The sequence below is a fragment of the Nerophis ophidion genome, linkage group LG06, assembly GCF_033978795.1.
Source record: "Nerophis ophidion isolate RoL-2023_Sa linkage group LG06, RoL_Noph_v1.0, whole genome shotgun sequence".
Classification (NCBI taxonomy): Eukaryota; Metazoa; Chordata; class Actinopteri; order Syngnathiformes; family Syngnathidae; genus Nerophis; species Nerophis ophidion.
In genome coordinates this window covers 14,798,470-14,824,011 of record NC_084616.1, presented here as the reverse complement: position 1 = coordinate 14,824,011, position 25,542 = coordinate 14,798,470, and the positions used below count along the sequence as shown (strand labels likewise).

Sequence of the window (25,542 nt, the reverse complement as noted above, 5' to 3'; positions counted from 1 at the left end):
AAGCCCAACTCCTGACAAAAAGAACCCCACACCATAATTCCTCCTCCACCAAATTTCACACTCTGCACAAGGCAGTCTGAAATGTAGCATTCTCTTGCCAACCTCCAAACCCAGACTGGTCCATGAGATTGCCAGATGGAAAAGCGGGACTCCTCAGTCCAAAGAAGGCATCGCCACTGCTCTACAGTCCAGGGGCGACGTGCTTTAAGCCACTGCATCCCACACTTTGCATTGGACTTGGTGGTTTATGGCTTGGATGCAGCTGTTCAGCCATGGAAACCCATTCCATGAAGCTCTCTGCGTACTGTACGTGGGCTAATTGGAAGGTCACGTGAAGTTATCAGAAAGTCTTCTCACTATGCACTTCAGCACCCGCTGACCCCTCTCTGTCAGTTTATGTGGCCTACCACTTGGTGGCTGACCAATTTCACGACTGGATTTGCTGCACAGGTACCATCCTATGACCGTACCACGCTGGAAATCACTGAGATATTTGTAGAAACTGTCTCCATGCCTAAGTGCTTGATTTTATACACTAGGCCAGGGGTCGGGAACCTTTTTGGCTGAGAGAGCCAAAAAGTCAAATATTTTAAAACGTATTTCCGTAAGAGCCATATAATATTTTTTTAACACTGAACACAACTAAACACGTGCATTATTAAGTAAGACCAACATTTCTAGAGTACAATAGGTCTCTTATTCTTTGTAATAACATTGTTATTCTGAAGCTAACTGTGGAGGGGGCGTGGCCTATGGGCCTGCAGTGAACTGGGGTGTGCCAGGACCGGCCTCTAAATCAGCGACAGGTGTGTAGACGGCACACCTGGGCCTTGTAATCTAATCACCTGTCACTCTGTTATAAGCTCCCTCCATCAGTGTGTGAATAGGTGTGTGAATGGGTAAATGTGGAAGTAGTTTCAAAGCGTTTTGAGTACCTTGAAGGTAGAAAAGCGCGATACAAGTACAACCCTTTTATCTATAAGCAGCAGCCAGGAGGAGAGATGGAGTTGGGGCTGGAGCCAGAGCGCGAGCGAAAACGAAAGAGAATAATACAATTGCTGGAAAGCAACTGAGGGACTTATTGAAAAATAAAACAATATTGTAACCCTGAAACAGGCTCTCATGTCGGTGCTTGGTGGTCTGGAGAACCCCCAGGAGGGCAAGCCCCACACTAACCAATAATAAATAAATAACTTATTACCATTAACGCAACTTCTTGAGCAGGTGCGGTATAAACGGATGGATGGATTAAAAATGCATGAGAATGTTTTATATTTTGAACATTATTTTTAACACTGTGATTACAAGTGGAATTATTCATTATTTATCGTGTTAAACAATGCCAGGTCAGATTTATCCGAGAGCCAGATGCAGTCATCAAAAGAGCCACATCTGGCTCCCGAGCCATAGGTTCCCTACCCCTGCACTAGGCCAAGCGATTAGGGCACCCGATTCTCATCATTTGGATGGGTGGCCAAATAATTTGGGCAATATAGTGTATATATATAAATATATACACACATTTTTTCCTTCGGAAGAAGCCAAACGTTGCAAAGCAAGGTTGGTTGCATGATCAAAGGTACTGGCTTTCTGGTAACTGAACAACGCAGGAAGTGATCACTGATCAGTGGGAGCGGCAAGATAACAGCCAATCAGGTCACAGTATCAACTATCATGTTTGGTTGCGGCGTCTTTGTTGTCTCGCGGTTATGGCAAAAAAAGAGAAACTGAAAATGAGTGCTGCATAAAACAGGCGAAGTTGCCTCGACAATATGGCAGTTTTGAGGATTTAAAAACAAACGGTCTGTCGTCTCGCACCACACCGCCTTAGCATACTCACCTTTGCAGCGTTTACATTTTCATACTTTGCACCATTTTGTTAGGCTTGATTAGGGTTGTACGGTATTAGCATCACACAATCTTCTTTTGTTTTTTTTAATTTTATATTATGTTTATAATCTCAGGAAATACGTCCCTGGACACATGAGGATTTTGAATATGACCAATGTATGATCCTGTAACAACTTGGTATCGAATTGATACCCAAATTTGTGGTATCCACAGCTAACGTAGAACATCCAAACAGAATAATAAGTGATTATTACATTTTAACTAGAGATGTCCGATAATGGCTTTTTTGACGATATTTCGATATTGTCCAACTCTTAAATACCGATACCGATATATACAGTCGTGGAATTAACACATTATCATGCCTAATTTTGTTGGGATGCCCCACTGGATGCATTAAACAATGTAACAAGGTTTTCCAAAATAAATCAACTCAAGTTATGGAAAATAAAATGCCAAACTTGGCACTGTAATATTTATTATTGAGTTCACAAAGTGCATTATTTTTTATAACATGCCTCAAAACAGCAGCTTGGAATTTGGGACATGCTCTCCCTGAGAGAGCATGATGAGGTTGAGGTGGGGGGAGAGGTAAACGGTGGCGGGGGATGTATATTGTAGCGTCCCAGGAGGGTAAGTCCAACAAGATGGTTCTGGGTATTTGTTCTGTTGTTTATGTTGTGTTACGCGGATGTTCTTCTGAAATGTGTTCGTCATTCTTGTTTGGTGTGGGTTCACAATGTGGCGCATATTTCTAACAAGTGTTCAAGTTGTTTATACGGCCACCGTCAGTGTGACCTGTATGGCTGTTGACCAAGTATGCCTTGCATTCACTTTTGTGTGTGTGAAAAGCCGTAAATATTATGTGACTTGGCCGGCACGCTAAGGCAGTGCTTTTTAAGGTTTATTGGCTCTCGTTTTAAATAGTCATGAATTTTACTTTTTGAAACCGATACCGATAATTTCCGATATTACATTTTAAAGCACTTATCGGCCGATAATATCGGCAGTCCGATATTATCAGACATCTCTAATTTTAACACAAGTCTAGATAGAACATGTTAAAAGAGAGAGTAAGTAAATGAACAAGTAGATTGATAATTCATTCTCTACCACCTGTCCTTAATAATTTTGACAAAAGAATAGGATGGAGAATGACACACTATTTTACTGTATATGTCAGCAGACAAATTAGGAGCCTTTGTTTACTTACTTACTACTAAAAGACAAGTTGGCTAGTATGTTCACTATTTTATTTAAGGACACACTTGCAATAAGAAACATATGTTTAATGTACCCTAAGATTTTTTTGTTAAAATAAAACAATTTTTTGTGGTCCCCTGTATTTATAAAAAAGTATCGAAAAGTACCGAAAGGTATCGAAATACATTTTGGTACTGGTATCATCCATCCATCGCTCTTCTTCCGCTTATCCGAGGTCGGGTCGCGGGGGCAACAGCCTAAGCAGGGAAACCCAGACTTCCCTCTCCCCAGCCACTTCGTCTAGCTCTTCCCGGGGGATCCCGAGGCGTTCCCAGGCCAGCCGGGAGACATAGTCTTCCCAACGTGTCCTGAGTCTTCCCCTTGGCCTCCTACCGGTTGGACGTGCCCTAAACACCTCCCTAGGGATGCGTTCGGGTGGCATCCTGACCAGATGCCCGAACCACCTCATGTGGCTCCTCTCGATGTGAACGAGCAGCGGCTTTACTTTGAGTTCCTCCCGGATGGCAGAGCTTCTCACCCTATCTCTAAGGGAGAGCCCCGCCACACAGCGGAGGAAACTCATTTCGGCCGCTTGTACCCGTGATATTGTCCTTTCGGTCATGACCCAAAGCTCATGACCATAGGTGAGGATGGGAACGTAGATCGACCGGTAAATTGAGAGCTTTGCCTTCCGGCTCAGCTCCTTCTTCACCACAACGGATCGGTACAACGTCCGCATTACTGAAGACGCCGCACCGATCCGAATGTCGATCTCACGATCCACTCTTCCTCCAGTCGTGAACAAGACTCCTAGGTACTTGAACTCCTCCACTTGGGGCAGGGTTTCCTCCCCAACCCGGAGATGGCACTCCACCCTTTTCCGGGTGAGAACAATGGACTCTGACTTGGAGGTGCTGATTCTCATTTCGGTCGCTTCACACTCTGCTGCGAACCGATCATCTGCAAAAAGCAGAGACCTAATCCTGCGGTCACCAAACCGGAACCCCTCAATGCCTTGACTGCGCCTAGAAATTCTGTCCATAAAAGTTATGAACAGAATCGTGACAAAGGACAGCCTTGGCGGAGTCCAACTCTCACTGGAAATGTGTTCGACTTACTGCCGGCAATGCGGACCAAGCTCTGGCACTGATCCTACAGGGAGCGGACCGCCACAATAAGACAGTCCGATACCCCATACTCTCTGAGCACTCCCCACAGGACTTCCCGAGGGACACGGTCGAATGCCTTCTCCAAGTCCACAAAGCACATGTAGACTGGTTGGGCAAACTCCCATGCACCCTCAAGAACCCTGCCGAGAGTATAGAGCTGGTCCACAGTTCTACGACCAGGACGAAAACCACACTGTTCCTCCTGAATCAGAGGTTTGACTATCCGGCGTATCCTCCTCTCCAGTACACCTGAATAAACCTTACCGGGAAGGTTTATTAAACACTTTTTACGTATTCTTTATTTTTGCACTTTCATTTTAAGAGGTGCAAATTTTATCGTTCAATTTTAGAATTTTGTTGACATTGATTGTGTTGACCTGTCCTTTCCTTTCTGCCTTGATAGCTGAGAGAACTACAATCAGAGGAAGGTTATATTTTATATAGTTTTCTCCTGGTCCTTATTTTCAATATGTCATAAAAGTATCAATAATTATTGATATCGACTGATATATGGTGATACAGTCTTCAGCCATATCACCTAGCGCTATGATGAGTGGATATAATTATTGAGTAGTTAAAGTAATAAGATGTTGTATATTGTTCAGTCCATTGGAAAGCCAACCGATAGTCATAGGGGGGCTCAGCCAGTGCCAAGGGAGGACTAAAAAAAGCTCCACCATAAAACATCATATAAATAGAATTACCGGATTTGTTTATGATTTTCATGGACCAAATTTGTAGGCGCAGTTAAGACCTGGAGTCTGTCCAGCTTAAGGGCCCTTCGGATTTGGTCTCTGCTATTTACAGATGAAGAGGTCATGATGGTCTCATCAAGCTGAGACTTTCAGCGTAGGCTGCCGTAGTTCACAGCCGAGTGTAAAGTAGGGTTTGACAATTAATACAGACGATGAACGATGCAAATTAAAACCATGTCATGATAGTGGATGGAGACCAGGAAGTCTTGCATTCCCTGCTGAGAAGTTGAAGAGCTCCGATGGATGGAAATGTAATTATTGACCTAATGAGGAAATCATGCATTAACCACCGCTGGTCATTTGTTTGATGACTCAGCATTATCTTAAAACGAGGGATGCACGATAATGGAAATTTGAGCTGATCATGATCATTTCCAGACCTTTACAACCAATAACTGATATTCATGGAAGATTCTGCGAGAAGAAATTAATTTTAACGGTTCACCCTCTGTGCTGAAAATGTATACACTCTAACAAAAATATGCAAATCTACCGTAGGAATAATATCAACTGATATTGCTCTAAATGACTATAATACAAGTACAAACCCTGTTTCCATATGAGTTGGGAAGTTTTGTTAGATGTAAATATAAACAGAATACAATGATTGGCAAATTCTTTTCAACTCATATTCAATTGAATGCACTACAAAGACAAGATATTTGATCTTCAAACTCATAATTTTTTTTTTTTTTGCAAATAATAATTAACTTAGAATTTCTTGGCTGCAACACGTGCCAAAGAAGTTGGGAAAGGGCATGTTCACCACTGTGTTACATCACCTTTTATTTTAACAACACTCAATAAACGTTTGAGAACTGAGGAAACTAATTGTTGAAGCTTTGAAAGTGGAATTCTTTCCCATTCTTGTTTTATGTAGAGTTTCAGCCGTTCAACAGTCCGGGGTCTCCGCTGTCGTATTTTACGCTTCATAATGCGCCACACATTTTCGGTGGGAGACAGGCCTGAACTGCCAGGAAAGTACCTGCATTCTTTTTTTATGAAGCCACGCTATTGTAATATGTGCTGAATGTGGCTTGGCATTGTCTTGCTGAAATAAGCAGGGGCGTCCATAAAAAAGACGGCGCTTGGATGGCAGCTTATGTTGTTCCAAAACCTGTACGTACCTTTTCAGCATTAATGGTGCCTTCACAGATGTGTAAGTTACCCATGCCTTGGGCACTAATGCACCCCCATACCATCACAGATGCTGGCTTTTGAACTTTGCGTCGATAACAGTCTGGCTGGTGCGAGTTCCCCTTTGGTCCGGATGACACGATGTTGAATATTTCCCCCAAAAATTTGAAATGTGGACTCGTCAGACCACAGAAATCTTTTCCACTTTGCATCAGTCCATCTTAGATGATTTCGGGCCCAGAGAAGCCGGCGGCGTTTCTGGATGTTGTTGATAAATGGCTTTTGCTTTGAATAGTAGAGCTTTAACTTGCACTTACAGATGTAGCGACAAACTCTATTTAGTGACAGTGGTTTTCTGAAGTGTTCCTGAACCCATGTGGTGACATCCTTTAGAGATTGATGTCGGTTTTTGATACAGTGCCGTCTGAGGGATTGAAGGTCAAGGTCATTCAATGTTGGTTTCCGGCCATGCCGCTTACGTGGAGGGATTTCTCCACATTCTCTGAATCTTTTGATGATATTATGGACCGTGGATTTTGAAATCTCTAAATTTTTGCACTTTGAGAAACATTGTTGTAAAACTGTTTGACTATTTTCTCACGCAGTTGTGGACAAAGGGGTGTACCTCGCCCCATCCTTTCTTGTGAAAGACTCAGCATTTTTTGGGAAGCTGTTTTTATACCCAATCATGGCACCCACCTATTCCCAATTAGCCTGCACACCTGTGGGATGTTCCAAATAATTGTTTGATGAGCATTCCTCAACTTTATCAGTATTTATTGCCACCTTTCCCAACTTCTTTGTCACGTGTTGCTGGCATCAAATACTAAAGTTAATGATTATTTGCAACAAAAAATAATGTTTTATCAGTTTGAACATCAAATATGTTGTCTTTGTAGCATATTCAACTGAATATGGGTTGAAAATGATTTGCAAATCATTGTATTCCGTTTATATTTACATCTAACACAATTTCCCAACTCATATGGAAACGGGGTTTGTAGAAGAAGATAAGTCTAAGTTGATCTATTTTATGCAGTGGATTAAGACGTGATCGCAAGTCACGCTTCTTAACACACACACACACACACACACGCACGTAGGAATGAGGTCATCGCGCTGGCTTATCTGTCGCCGGCACATCGACACAATTCTTAGAAAACTTTGCCACAGCAAGATTTGTTTCTTCAGAAGTTCCTGTCAGCGTTGCGACACCAACACCACACACCACCTCCTCCTTGCTTCACTTAGCGACGCTCTTTTGGCCTGAAACTGTTTGGGGAGGCTTCATGTTTACTTTTCCACTTCAGTCTGAGTGGATGGAAGCAACTTTCTCAGGGTGCTCACGTTACTTCAACTTCCAGCTCTTTCTATCGCACAATATATACTAACTACTGTCACTATATATACTAACTACTGTCACCACATATACTAACTACTGTCACCACATATACTAACTACTGTCACTATATATACTAACTACTGTCACTATATATACTAACTACTGTCACCATATATACTAACTACCTTCACCACATATACTAACTACTGTCACTATATATACTAACTACTGTCACCATATATACTAACTACTGTCACCATATATACTAACTACTGTCACTATGTATACTAACTACTGTCACTATATATACTAACTACTGTCACTATACTAACTACTGTCACTATATATACTAACTACTGTCACTATATATACTAACTACTGTCACTATATTTACTAACTACTGTCACTATATATACTAACTACTGTCGCTATATATACTAACTACTGTCGCTCTATATACTAACTACTGTCACTATATATACTAACTACTGTCACTATATATACTAACTACTGTCACTATATATACTAACTACTGTCACTATATATACTAACTACTGTCACTATATATACTAACTACTGTCACTATATATACTAACTACTGTCACTATATATATTAACTACTGTCACTATATATACTAACTACTGTCACTATATATACTAACTACTGTCACTATATATACTAACTACTGTCACCATATATACTAACTACTGTCACCATATATACTAACTACTGTCACCATATATACTAACTACTGTCACCATATATACTAACTACTCTCACTATATATACTAAGTAATGTCACTATATATACTAAGTAATGTCACTATATATACTAACTACTGTCACTATATATACTAACTACTGTCACTATATATACTAACTACTGTCACCATATATACTAACTACTGTCACTATATATACTAACTACTGTCACATATATATACTAACTACTGTCACATATATATACTAAGTACTGTCACTATATATACTAACTACTGTCACCATATATACTAACTACTGTCACCATATATACTAACTACTGTCACTATGTATACTAACTACTGTCACTATATATACTAACTACTGTCACTATATATACTAACTACTGTTACTATACATACTAACTACTGTCACTATATACTAACTACTGTCACTATATATACTATCTACTGTCACTATATTTACTAACTACTGTTACTATATATACTAACTACTGTCGCTATATATACTAACTACTGTTGCTCTATATACTAACTACTGTCGCTATGTATACTAACTACTGTCACCATATATACTAACTACTGTCACTATATATACTAACTACTGTCACTATATATACTAACTACTGTCGCTATATATACTAACTACTGTCGCTATATATACTAACTACTGTCGCTATATATACTAACTACTGTCGCTATATATACTAACTACTGTCACCATATATACTAACTACTGTCACCATATATACTAACTACTGTCACTATATATACTAACTACTGTCACTATATCTACTAACTACTGTCACTATATCTACTAACTACTGTCACTATATATACTAACTACTGTCACTATATATACTAACTACTGTCACCATATATACTAACTACTGTCACCATATATACTAACTACTGTCACCATATATACTAACTACTGTCACCATATATACTAACTACTGTCACCATATATACTAACTACTCTCACTATATATACTAAGTAATGTCACTATATATACTAAGTAATGTCACTATATATACTAACTACTGTCACTATATATACTAACTACTGTCGCTATATATACTAACTACTGTCGCTATATATACTAACTACTGTCGCTATATATACTAACTACTGTCGCTATATATACTAACTACTGTCGCTATATATACTAACTACTGTCGCTATATATACTAACTACTGTCACCATATATACTAACTACTGTCACTATATATACTAACTACTGTCACTATATCTACTAACTACTGTCACTATATCTACTAACTACTGTCACTATATATACTAACTACTGTCACTATATATACTAACTACTGTCACCATATATACTAACTACTGTCACCATATATACTAACTACTGTCACCATATATACTAACTACTGTCACCATATATACTAACTACTGTCACCATATATACTAACTACTGTCACCATATATACTAACTACTGTCACCATATATACTAACTACTCTCACTATATATACTAAGTAATGTCACTATATATACTAAGTAATGTCACTATATATACTAACTACTGTCACTATATATACTAACCACTGTCACTATATATACTAACTACTGTCACCATATATACTAACTACTGTCACTATATATACTAACTACTGTCACATATATATACTAACTACTGTCACATATATATACTAAGTACTGTCACAATATATACTATCTACTGTCACCATATATACTAACTACTGTCACTATATATACTAACTACTGTCACTATATATACTAACTACTGTCACCATATATACTAACTACTGTCACCATATATACTAACTACTGTCACCATATATACTAACTACTGTCACCATATATACTAAGTACTGTCACCATATATACTAACTACTGTCACCATATATACTAACTACTCTCACTATATATACTAAGTAATGTCACTATATATACTAACTACTGTCACTATATATACTAACTACTGTCACTATATATACTAACTACTGTCACTATATATACTAACTACTGTCACTATATATACTAACTACTGTCACATATATATACTAACTACTGTCACATATATATACTAAGTACTGTCACCATATATACTAACTACTGTCACCATATATACTAACTACTGTCACCATATATACTAACTACTGTCACCATGTATACTAACTACTGTCACTATATATACTAACTACTGTCACTATATATACTAACTACTGTTACTATACATACTAACTACTGTCACTATATACTAACTACTGTCACTATATATACTATCTACTGTCACTATATTTACTAACTACTGTTACTATATTTACTAACTACTGTTACTATATATACTAACTACTGTCGCTATATATACTAACTACTGTTGGTCTATATACTAACTACTGTCGCTATATATACTAACTACTGTCACCATATATACTAACTACTGTCACCATATATACTAACTACTGTCGCTATATATACTAACTACTGTCGCTATATATACTAACTACTGTCGCTATATATACTAACTACTGTCGCTATATATACTAACTACTGTCGCTATATATACTAACTACTGTCACCATATATACTAACTACTGTCACTATATATACTAACTACTGTCACTATATCTACTAACTACTGTCACTATATCTACTAACTACTGTCACTATATATACTAACTACTGTCACCATATATACTAACTACTGTCACCATATATACTAACTACTGTCACCATATATACTAACTACTGTCACCATATATACTAACTACTGTCACCATATATACTAACTACTCTCACTATATATACTAAGTAATGTCACTATATATACTAAGTAATGTCACTATATATACTAACTACTGTCACTATATATACTAACCACTGTCACTATATATACTAACTACTGTCACCATATATACTAACTACTGTCACTATATATACTAACTACTGTCACATATATATACTAACTACTGTCACATATATATACTAAGTACTGTCACAATATATACTATCTACTGTCACCATATATACTAACTACTGTCACTATATATACTAACTACTGTCACTATATATACTAACTACTGTCACCATATATACTAACTACTGTCACCATATATACTAACTACTGTCACCATATATACTAACTACTGTCACCATATATACTAACTACTGTCACCATATATACTAACTACTGTCACCATATATACTAACTACTCTCACTATATATACTAAGTAATGTCACTATATATACTAACTACTGTCACTATATATACTAACTACTGTCACTATATATACTAACTACTGTCACTATATATACTAACTACTGTCACTATATATACTAACTACTGTCACATATATATACTAACTACTGTCACATATATATACTAAGTACTGTCACTATATATACTAACTACTGTCACCATATATACTAACTACTGTCACCATATATACTAACTACTGTCACCATGTATACTAACTACTGTCACTATATATACTAACTACTGTTACTATACATACTAACTACTGTCACTATATACTAACTACTGTCACTATATATACTATCTACTGTCACTATATTTACTAACTACTGTTACTATATTTACTAACTACTGTTACTATATATACTAACTACTGTCGCTATATATACTAACTACTGTTGCTCTATATACTAACTACTGTCGCTATATATACTAACTACTGTCACTATATATACTAACTACTGTCACCATATATACTAACTACTGTCACTATATCTACTAACTACTGTCACTATATATACTAACTACTGTCACCATATATACTAACTACTGTCACCATATATACTAACTACTGTCACCATATATACTAACTACTCTCACTATGTATACTAAGTAATGTCACTATATATACTAAGTAATGTCACTATATATACTAACTACTGTCACTATATATACTAACCACTGTCACTATATATACTAACTACTGTCACCATATATACTAACTACTGTCACTATATATACTAACTACTGTCACATATATATACTAAGTACTGTCACATATATATACTAAGTACTGTCACAATATATACTATCTACTGTCACCATATATACTAACTACTGTCACTATATATACTAAGTACTGTCACTATATATACCAAGTACTGTCACTATATATATCAATCAATCAATCAATCAATCAATGTTTAATTATATAGCCCTAAATCACTAGTGTCTCAAAGGGCTGCACAAACCACTACGACATCCTCGGTAGGCCCACATAAGGGCAAGGAAAACTCACACCCAGTGGGACGTCGGTGACAATCATGACTATGAGAACCTTGGAGAGGAGGAAAGCAATGGATGTCGAGCGGGTCTAACATGATACTGTGAAAGTTCGATCCATAATGGATCCAACACAGTCGCAAGAGTCCAGTCCAAAGCGGATCCAACACAGCAGCAAGAGTCCCGTTCACAGCGGAGCCAGCAGGAAACCATCCCAAGCGGAGGCGGATCAGCAGCGCAGAGATGTCCCCAGCCGATACACAGGCAAGCAGTACATGGCCACCGGATCGGACCGGACCCCCTCCACAAGGGAGAGTGGGACATAGGAGAAAAAGAAAAGAAACGGCAGATCAACTGGTCGAAAAAGGGAGTCTATTTAAAGGCTAGAGTATACAAATGAGTTTTAAGGTGAGACTTAAATGCTTCTACTGAGGTGGCATCTCGAACTTTTACCAGGAGGGCATTCCAGAGTACTGGAGCCCGAAATGAAAACACTCTTTAGCCCCCAGACTTTTTTTGGGCTTTGGGAATCACTAATAAGCCGGAGTCCTTTGAACGCAGATTTCTTGCCGGGACATATGGTACAATACAATCGGCAAGATAGGATGGAGCTAAACCGTGTAGTATTTTATACGTAAGTAGTAAAACCTTAAAGTCACATCTTAAGTGCACAGGAAGCCAGTGCAGGTGAGCCAGTACAGGCGTAATGTGATCAAAATTTGTTGTTCTTGTCAAAAGTCTAGCAGCCGCATTTTGTACCAACTGTAATCTTTTAATGCTAGACATTGGGAGACCCGAAAATAATACGTTACAGTAATCGAGACGAGACGTAACAAACGCATGGATAATGATCTCAGCGTCTTTAGTGGACAGAATGGAGCGAATTTTAGCGATATTACGGAGATGAAAGAAGGCTGTTTTAGTAACTCTTTTAATGTGTGCCTCAAAGGAGAGAGTTGGGTCAAAGATAATACCCAGATTCTTTACCGTGTCGCCTTGTTTAATTATTTGGTTGTCAAATGTTAGAGTTGTATCATTAAATAGAGGTCGGTGTCTAGCAGGACCGATAATCGGCATTTCCGTTTTTTTGGCGTTGAGTTGCAAAAAGTTAGCGGACATCCATTGTTTAATTTCATTAAGACACGCCTCCAGCTGACTACAATCCGGCGTGTTGGTCAGCTTTAGGGGCATGTAGAGTTGGGTGTCATCAGCATAAAAGTGAAAGCTAATACCGTATTTGCGTATGATGTCACCTAGCGGCAGCATGTAGATGCTGAAGAGTGCAGGGCCAAGGACCGAACCCTGGGGAACTCCACACGTTACCTTAACGTAGTCCGAGGTCACACTGTTATGGGAGACACACTGCATCCTATCAGTAAGATAAGAGTTAAACCAAGACAGGGCTAAGTCTGACATACCAATTCGTGTTTTGATACGTTCTAATAAAATATTATTATCGACGGTATCGAATGCAGCGCTAAGATCGAGGAGCAGCAACATAGATGACTCATCAGAATCCATCGTTAGCAATAGATCATTAGTTATTTTTGCGAGGGCTGTCTCCGTGGAGTGATTTGCCCTGAAACCGGATTGAAAGGTTTCACATAGATTGTTAGACGCTAAGTGTTCATTTAACTGCTCCGCAACAATTTTTACGAGGATTTTTGAAATAAAGGGAAGGTGAGACACCGGTCGGTAGTTTACCATGAGGTCAGGATCGAGGTTAGGTCTTTTAAGAAGAGGATGAATAACCGCTTTTTTGAATGCTAGGGGAACAGTGCCCGAGGAAAGTGATAAGTTTATAATATTTAGCACTGATGGACCTAATAATACAAAGAGCTCCTTGATCAGTTTCCCAGCAAGTGGGTCAAGTAAACATGTTGTTTGTTTTATTCCATTTACACGTTGTAACAATTCCTCTGTTATTTCCTCAATATAAGAGAAACTGTTTTGGAGGGCAGTATCCGCTGTACTAACTACTGTCACTATATATACTAACTACTGTCACTATATATACTAACTACTGTCACTATATATACTAACTACTGTCGCTATATATACACTAACTACTGTCACTATATATACTAACTACTGTCACTATATATACTAACTACTGTCAATATATATACTAACTACTGTCACTATATATACTAACTACTGTCACTATATATACTAACTACTGTCACTATATATACTAACTACTGTCACTATATATACTAACTACTGTCACTATATATACTAACTACTGTCACTATATATACTAACTACTGTCACTATATATACTAGCTACTGTCACTATATATACTAGCTACTGTCACTATATATACTAACTACTGTCACTATATATACTAACTACTGTCACTATATATACTAACTACTGTCACTATATATACTAACTACTGTCACTATATATACTAACTACTGTCACTATATATACTAACTACTGTCACTATATTTACTAACTACTGTCACTATATATACTCTCTCACTATATATACTAACTACTCTCACTATATATACTAACTACTGTCACTATGTATACTAAGTACTGTCACTATGTATACTAACTACTGTCACTATATATACTAAGTACTGTCACCATATATACTAACTACTGTCACCATATATACTAACTACTGTCACCATATATACTAACTACTGTCACTATATATACTAAGTACTGTCACTATATATACTAACTACTGTCACTATATATACTAACTACTGTCACTATATATACTTACTACTGTCACTATATATACTTACTACTGTCACTATATATACTAACTATTGTCACTATATATACTAACTACTGTCACTATATATACTTACTACTGTCACTATATATACTTACTACTGTCACTATATATACTTACTACTGTCACTATATATACTAACTACTGTCACTATATATACTAAGTACTGTCACTATATATACTAACTACTGTCACCATATATACTAACTACTCCACTACACATGGAGGCAAGTTCAGGTTGTGTAGTTGTATCACTGACTTTGACACTCAAACCAGCTTCATTTTCACTTCTGCAGAACTTTCACTTTCCTTCTGTCTAATCTGCACTAGAACAACACAACCAGTGTTCCCCTTCCAGCCAGCATTTAACCCTCAACTCCTCCAAAAGAAACCATTTCTTACACTTCTTAACTTACAGTCTGTTCATCTTTTACTAAGTCTTGTGTACTCAGCACTATGCACAGTATTGCAGTATTTACAACACTGGTTGTGTACTTGGTACTTATGTACAGTATTGCAGAATTTGCAATACATGTGTATAGTACATATGTACAGTATTGCAATATTTACAACACTGCCTTGTGTACTTAGTACTTATATACAGTACCGCAATATTTACAACACTGCCTTGTGTACTTAGTACTTATGTACAGTACCGCAATATTTACAACACTGCCTTGTGTACTTAGTACTTAAATACAGTATTGCAATATTTACAACACTGTCTTGTGTACTTAGTACTTATGTACAGTATTGCAATATTTACAACACTGTTGTGTACTTAGTACTTATGTACAGTACTGCAATATTTACAACACTGTTGTGTACTTAGTACTTAAATACAGTATTGCAATATTTACAACACTGTCTTGTGTACTTAGTACATATGTACAGTATTGCAATATTGACAACACTGTTGTGTACTTAGTACTTAAATACACTATTGCAATATTTACAACACTGTCTTGTGTACTTAGTACATATGTACAGTATTGCAATATTTACAACACTGCCTTGTGTACTTAGTACTTATGTACAGTACTGCAATATTTACAACACTGCCTTGTGTACTTAGTACTTATGTACAGTATTGCAATATTTACAACACTGTTGTGTACTTAGTACTTAAATACAGTATTGCAATATTTACAACACTGTCTTGTGTACTTAGTACATATGTACAGTATTCCAATATTTACAACACTGTCTTGTGTACTTAGTACTTATGTACAGTATTGCAATATTTACAACACTGCCTTGTGTACTTAGTACTTATGTACAGTATTGCAATATTTACAACACTGTTGTGTACTTAGTACTTAAATACAGTATTGCAATATTTACAACACTGTCTTGTGTACTTAGTACATATGTACAGTATTGCAATATTTACAACACTGCCTTGTGTACTTAGTACTTATGTACAGTACTGCAATATTTACAACACTGCCTTGTGTACTTAGTACTTATGTACAGTATTGCAATATTTACAACACTGTTGTGTACTTAGTACTTATGTACAGTACTGCAATATTTAGAACACTGTTGTGTACTTAGTACTTAAATACAGTATTGCAATATTTACAACACTGTCTTGTGTACTTAGTACATATGTACAGTATTGCAATATTTACAACACTGTTGTGTACTTAGTACTTAAATACAGTATTGCAATATTTACAACACTGTCTTGTGTATTTAGTACTTATGTACAGTATTGCAATATTTACAACACTGCCTTGTGTACTTAGTACTTATGTACAGTACTGCAATATTTACAACACTGTTGTGTACTTAGTACTTAAATACAGTATTGCAATATTTACAACACTGTCTTGTGTACTTAGTACATATGTACAGTATTCCAATATTTACAACACTGTCTTGTGTACTTAGTACTTATGTACAGTATTGCAATATTTACAACACTGTCTTGTGTACTTAGTACTTATGTACAGTATTGCAATATTTACAACACTGTTGTGTATTTAGTACTTATGTACAGTATTGCAATATTTACAACACTGTTGTGTACTTAGTACTTAAATACAGTATTGAAATATTTAAGACCCTGTCTTGTGTACTTAGTACTTATGTACAGTATTGCAATATTGACAAAATGAATGTATATAGTACTTATGCACAATATTGCAATATTTAGAACACTGTCTTGTGTACTTAGTACTTATGTAGAGTACTGCAATATTTAGCAATATTTACAACACCAGCTTGTGTACTTAGTACTTAAATACAGTATTGCAATATTTACAACACTTTTATGAATGTAATAGTCATAAATAGTATTGCAATATATGCAGCGCTATGTTGTGTACTTAGTACTTATGTACAGAATTGCAATATTGACAACACTGTTGTGTATAGTACTTACGTACAGTATTGCAATATTTACAACACTGTCTTGTGTACTTAGTACTTATTTACAGTATTGCAATATTTGCAACTCTGTTGTGTATAGTACTTATTCACAGTATTGCAATATTTACAACACTGCCTTGTGTACTTATTACAACACTGTTGTGTACTTAGTACTTAAATACAGTATTGAAATATTTAAAACACGGTCTTGTGTACTTAGTACTTATCTAGAGTACTGCAATATTTACAACACTGTTGTGTACTTTGGACTTAAATACAGTATTGCAATATTTACAACACTGTAAAGTACAGTACTCATGCACAGTACTGCAATATTTACAACACTTTCTTGTGTACGGTACTTAGTACTTAAATACAGTATTGCAATATTTACGACATTGTCTTGTGTACTTACTACATAAATACAGTATTGCAATACAACACTGTTGTCAATTCACTAGTATTGCAATGTTTGCAACACAATGTTATGTACTTGGTACTTATGTAGAGTATTGCAATATTTACAACACCGCTGTGCACTTAGTATTTATGTACAGTTCTGCAATATTTACACAACAATGTGTTGTGTATTTAATACTTATGTACAGTATTGCAATATTTTCAACACTGTGCCGTGTACTTTGTACTTTTGTACAGGTATTACAGTATGTACAACAATGTGTTGTGTATTTAGTACTTATGTATGATATGGCAATGTTTGCAACATTACGTTGTGTGCTTAGTACTCATGTACAGCGACATCATATTGAACCCTATGGACCCCAAAAGGGACAAGCGGTAGTAAAATGGATGGATGGATGATTTAGGAATGGGATGCACTTCAAGTTCATATGTGAGTTGAGACAGGTGGCCAAATAGGCAGTCCCATCATAATGTGTTCACCAGCCAGTGCAAACCACGTTACCGCAGTAAAACTCTTGTAAGGTTACAAATCTAAGTATTTGTCATCCGAGGTGTCGTCCCCATTGGGCAGCAAACTAACCAACCTCTCCTTTTCGTGTTTCCAGGAGCGTTTCGCCGAGATCTTCGGTCAGGACGCGGCCGCCGAGGTGCGCAGGTCCCAGGAGAGTTTCAAGAAGTGGCTCCTGGCCGGGATGACGCTGGTGACCGGCGTGGTGGTCGGCTCGCTCCTCGTCCAGAAACGCCTGTGATGACCCCCCCGACGTCTGATAACACACACACACACACACACACACACACACTTACATAGTCGTCCCTCCCACTATTGCCCATCATACATGTCCTTGTTTCGAGGCGTTAACCTTTGACCCACAGTCCCCTCCTCCAAATGTCGCCCCGTCTTTTTTTGTTGCCTATCCAGCGATAATCATGAGTGAATTGTCGCCCGTATGGAAAATAGTCCGTCCCAGGGTCAAACTGTCCCCATGAGAGACTTGCAACATTAAAGACGGGGGATGAATCTTTTTAACCTGCTCACATTGTAGCAAGTTCTGTGGTTATCATCACCCTTTTCAAGCGACCCCACCCTAAAAGTAATCCATTACAAAAGTAACCCTTTGGTAAAAGTACTGAGTAGTGTGTGACAGTGCAGGGTGTATTCTTCTTAGATGTAAACAATAAGTCTTGATGATGTCATGGGACAACATAGTCATCTTAGATATAAATATGTCTTGATGATGTCATGGTGACATCATATTGATCTTAGATATAAATATGTCTTGATGATGTCATGGAGACAACATTCATCTCAGATATAAATATGTCTTGATGATGTCATGGTGACATCATAATCATCTTGGATATGAATGTGTCTTGATGATGTCATGGTGACATATTGATCTTAGATATGTCTTGATGATGTCATGGTGGCATATTGATCCTAGAAATGTCTTGATGATGTAATGGTGACATCATATTATTCTTAGATATAAATATGTCTTGATGATGTCATGGTGACAACATAATCATCTTAGATATGAATGTGTCTTGATGATGTCATGGTGACATATTGATCTTAGATATGTCTTGATGATGTCATGGTGACATCATATTCATCTTAGATATAAATATCTCTTGATGATGTCATGGTGACAACATAATCATCTCAGATATAAATATGTCTTGATGATGTCATGGGGACAACATAGTCATCTCAGATATAAATATGTCTTGATGTCATGGTGACAACATAGTCATCTCAGATATAAATATGTCTTGATGATGTCATGGGGACAACATAGTCATCTTAGATATAAATGTGTCTTGATGATGTCATGGTGACAACATATTCATCTTAGATATGTCTTGATGTCATGGTGACATCATATTCATCTTAGTTATGTCTTGATGATGTCATGGGGACATCATATTCATCTTAGATATGTCTTGATGATGTCATGCTGACATATTCATCTTAGATATAAACAATATGTCTTGATGATGTCATGATGACAACATAGTCATCTTAGAAATATGTCTCGATGTCATGGTGACAACATTTTCATCTCAGATATAAATATGTCTTGATGATGTCATGGGGACAACATATTCATCTTAGATATGTCTTGATGTCATGGTGACATCATATTCATCTTAGTTATGTCTTGATGATGTCGTGGGGACATCATATTCATCTTAGATATGTCTTGATGATGTCATGGTGACATCTATTCATCTTAGATATGTCTTGCTGATGTCATGGTGACATCATATTTATCTTAGATATAAACAATATGTCTTGATGATGTCATGGGGACAACATAGTCATCTTAGATATAAATATGTCTTGATGATGTCATGGTGACATCATATTTATCTTAGTTATAAACAATATGTCTTGATGATGTCATGGTGACAACATAGTCATCTCAGATATAAATGTCTTGATGATGTCATGGGGACAACGTAGTCATCTTAGAAGTATCTCTCGATGATGTCATGGTGACAACATAGTCATCTTAAAAGTATCTCTCGATGATGTCATGGTGACAAAATCAGTACCACGCTGGACAGTTTGACCCTGGAACAGACCGGGAAAGTTTTGCCGTGTGGTTTGATTGGATTGTGAGGATTGCGTTGACTTGCCGATGAAAGCGTGGAGACGACGCAGGAAGTGGTTTTCCAACACTTCCTGGCAAAAAGAGTGCGTTGTTCCATCATCATCATCATCGCTGTCGTCGTCGTTGTTGTTTAAAGCTGACAAAAACTTTTTTTATTTTTGGAAGCCAACCAAAAACTTTTATCGCTCATTATTTTACGTTGCTGTTGAATCTGCCGGGTGCGTGTGTGTGTGTGTGTGTGCGTGTGCGTGTGTGTGAAGGGGGTGCATGTTGACACTGTTCAGTCCGCCCTTTTTTTTATTTTTTAGACAGTAGCTGACAAATGCAGCAAACGTAGCGTCACACACACACACACACACACACACACGCACACACACACGCACACACACACACGCCTCAGCATGAACATGTTAGATATTTTGGATGTAAAAGTTGTAACGTTGGTAGCACTGTTCATACCCCTGTCCCCCCTACCCCCCGCGTTAACATTTACCAGCCTCATATGAGCAGTTTAATAAAAGTTTATGACACATTGTTGTTGTTTGTGCGTCTTTTGTCGTCCCAAACTTGTATTTAAAAAAAAATCAAATAAATGAATCATGTGGGTGCAAGCTGCTGCTCTTGCGAGATGATACAGTAGCGGCTGCCGTTGCCATGGCGACCCATCAGACCACGCAGGCTGTGATGTGAATACATGAGGTCTTCACACTACCGCGGACATTAGAGTGCAAGTAATGTGTTCCACCATAAAGGCTTCATCCATACGTCCATTTTCTACCGCTTATTCCGTTTGGGGTCGCGGGGGGCGCTGGTGCCTATCTCAGCTACAATCGGGCGGAAGGCGGAGTACACCCTGGACAAGTCACAACGTCATCGCAGCATAAAGGCTTCATGAAGTCTTCAATGCCCCTGCTCTAAGTCACATGTGTCAAACTCAAGGCCCGGGGGCCAAATCTGGCCTGTAAAAGCCTGGATTTATTGATTGAAACTTTTATTAGTAGATTCCACAGTACAGTAAATATTCCGTACGATTGACCACTAAATGGTAACGCCCCAATACATTTTCATCCACGTTAATCAATTCATGGTAAAGGAAATAATATGCTTAATCTTTTCGTAGTAAATATATTTCCTTTTTTGACATTAGAAATCATGTGAAGCATGCAACTGGATATCTTTAAAAAAAATTCAATATCCATCCATCCATCTATCCATTTTCTACCGCTTATTCCCTCTAAATATTTTATCATGTATTCCACACATTTTTTTGTTAAAATAAAGACAAATACTGCAATTAAAAGCTGTTTGACTTATGATTTCAAAACAAAAGTATCAATCAAATTGTAAACTTAAAATTAACAAGTGATTTTACGGTTAAATTCCGCCGACTAAGGTTTTTGTTTTTTTTACCGTAAAATCAACTTTGTCCTATTTTTTCCCCATATACAGTAATACACTAAAACATTGAAAAATAAACAAAAACACAAAACAAGATTTTACGTAAAAAATAAATAAAAATAGAATTGTTCTGCAAAAAAAAATGGTATTGTTTCTTTATTCCATTCCATTTTTTCCATTTTTTTTATATGCTGTTAAAAAAAACTGCTTTTACTGTAAAATTCTGGTGACTTAGTAAATTTATTTTTATTTGCAGCTTATGTAAAAATATATGAATGTATTTTAGTGTTAGGGTATATATATATATATATATATATATATATATATATATATATATATATATATATACGTATGTATATATATATATATACATATATATATATATATACGTATGTATATATATATATATATACATATATATATATATATATATATACGTATGTATATATATATATATATATATATATATATATATATATATATATATACGTATGTATATATATATATATACGTATGTATATATATATATATATATATACGTATGTATATATATATATATATATATATATATATATACGTATGTATGTATATATATATATATATATACGTATGTATATATATTTATGTATTTATATTCATATATTATTCAGTGTTAAAGGTGACCCTCTGAGGGCAGGCATAATTGCGATGTGGCCCTCAATAAAAACGTGCCATTAAGGACGTGGGAGGTCATCACCCGCCCCCGTCTTAGCCCCGCCTCCTTCTGCTGTCACTTCCAGCTGCACCACCTGCCAGTCACGTGGTATGAGGGGCAGAACATCCTCATGGAGGTCAGTCTTCACTTCCTAACTTGTCTTCTTTCTTGTTATATAATGCTGGTCTGGTGACACTAGAATGTTATTTCATCTTGTCCACCGTAGGACAAGAAAAAAATAATTCAAAACGTATATGAAGTGATTTTAAAGTATAACATTACAGATATTAAATGTAATAGGTTTTAATTTTGAAAAAACAGGATCAATTAGTGACTGTTTTTCTCCCTAATATAATCTTGTCCACTGGAGGGCGCCAACGTACTAAATTTTTCCTTTAAAAAAAAAAAAAAATCTTAACATCAAATTATTGAAACATTTATCACTTTAAAATTCGAGTACAAATGAGAAAAAAATTCCGTGATTTTTTGTTTTTTTTAATGCCCTCCGTTACATCTTTTTTCCTCACGAATATAATCTTGTCCACTAGAGGCAGGTAATGACAAAATATTTTCCCTTATTTTTCTTTAAAAACGTCAAATGAATTTAAAAATGTTGGATGTTTCATTATTGTACCAATGACAATAAAATTCCATAAAAATTTGTTTTATTTATCGTAATATATTTTTTCTCTAATATAATCTTGTCCACTGGAGGGAGCTAAAGAGCCAACTATTATTATCGTATTAAAAGTAACAATTTAGAATATATCTTTCATTACAGTACAGTATAAAATTAAATGAAATTGGATTTTTTTAAACGATCTTTCCACCTTATAACATCTATAAAGTAGCTAATAAATGTAAATAATATATTTACAATAGTACAGATGGGAATAAAATGTCCATATATATTTTTTTCAAATAACACTCCACTATTAATAATTGTGCTTTTTTTCTCCATAGGATGGAGCCAGAGTGCAATTGTACCTTTTTTTTTTTTTACCATGACTTCTGATTTTTTTTTTCATATAAGTGTGTTTAAATAAAACACGTTTATAAGTATTTTTAAATTCATTAATATATTACGAATGTATCTGTGAATAATAACGAATTGAAAACAGATGTAATTGGCAACACTAAATGGGCCCTAGTGTGTGAATGCGAGTGTGAATGTTGTCTGTCTATCTGTGTTGGCCCTGCGATGAGGTGGCGACTTGTCCAGGGTGTACCCCGCCTTCCGCCCGATTGTAGCTGAGATAGGCTCCAGCGACCCTGAAAGGAATAAGCGGTAGGAAATGGATGGATGAATGTATAAGAAGGTGATTTATTATACATTACACATGTGTTATTTCATCTTGTCTGCTGGAGGAGGCTAATTTGACATTTTTTTTTTTTTTTTTTTTTTTTAAATGAACGTATTAAAAGTAACGATTTAGAATATATGTTTCATTACAGTACAGTAGTGGAATAAATGTATTCGAATTTTTTTTATAGTAAAAATCAGAATAAAATGCCATTTTTTTCCCACACGCTCCTCTCGATTATAAATTTTTTCTCCGTAATATAATTTTGTCCACTAGAGGGAGCTAAAGAGACAACTCTTTCCCCCTTGTAACATCTATGAAGTAATAACTAGAGAATTAAATGTAACAGGAGTTTAAAAAACAAAAAAAGGCTCAATTAGTGACGACGCTTTCTTTCTCCCTAAAGTAATATTGTCCACTGGAGGGCGCTAGTGTGCCAAATATTTCCTAATGTTTTAATAAAAAACGTCAAATGAAATATAAATGTTTCATTAGAGTACAAATGACAATGAAATACACATTTTTTTTCACATGCTCCTCTCGATTATATATTTTTCCTCACTAAAGTAATCTTTTCCACTATTTTCCTTTGTTTTATTAAAAACGTGTCATTTATTAAAAACATTTTCGATGTTTCATTATTGTACCAATGAAAATAAAATGCCATAAAAAATGGTTTTATTTTTAAATGCTCCTCTTGATATATATTTTTCTCCTTAATATAATATTATCCACTGGAGGAAGCTAAAGAGCCAGATATTTCCTCCTTGTAACATCTATAAAAGAGTTAACACGTGAAATAATATATTACAGTACAGATGGGACTAAAATGTCCACAGAATTGCTTTTTATAACACTCCACTATTAGTAATTGTAATTTTTTTTCTCTATAGGATGGAGCCAGAATGCCATTTACCCTTTTTTTTTACCATGACTTCTGATTTTTTTTAAATTTCATCGTCTTGTGTTAGGGTCGGTACCGACCCGTTTTAGTTTTTAAATGCATAAAAGAACCACATAAATTTATTTTTATGCATCAAGGCTTTTTGACTTTGCCAGGAACCTCTATTTCAACAAAATAAAACTTGTTTTTTTTGTTTCACTAAATTATAAAATGCTCTGGTTGAAATTATGTCATTGGTGTTGTTAGGGTCGGTTTCGACTCAGTTATAAAAAATAAGACTATAAAGCACTAAGTAGAGCCAAAACTGAACACACTGACGGCCAGCTCCTCTCCCAATCATGTGAGCTTTAGTGGATCCTCATTTTACCTTGTTATCCAGTACAAAAACAAACAAAATATGTGGTTCTTTTATGCATTTAAAAACTAAAATGTCCAGACATTTGAGGTCAATTCAGTATAGAGTTGTTACTATGTTAAAATTATTAAAATGAAAAAATAAATAAAACAAATTTATTTAAGAGATGTGTTCTAATACCCCTCAGTAATGGTCAGGTAACACAACAACCTTTTTTTTATTTATACGATTCTCTTGAGGTTCGTTATACCATTTTTTTCAATTGAAATCGAGGGGTATACTGACA

The 25,542-nt window shown here is 36.1% G+C and overlaps 1 protein-coding gene across 1 annotated transcript in view; it reads left to right on the top strand.

Annotated features, from left to right (window-relative positions):
- bcl2l1 (BCL2 like 1) overlaps nt 1-21,134 on the top strand; it is a 110,770-nt gene extending 89,636 nt beyond the window's left edge. The window contains exon 3 of the mRNA XM_061902730.1: nt 18,589-21,134. Within this exon, the coding sequence (XP_061758714.1) occupies nt 18,589-18,732 (144 nt within the window). The 3' untranslated portion in view covers nt 18,733-21,134. The remainder of the gene's footprint in view (nt 1-18,588) is intronic.
- Nucleotides 21,135-25,542: the final 4,408 nt, after the last annotated feature.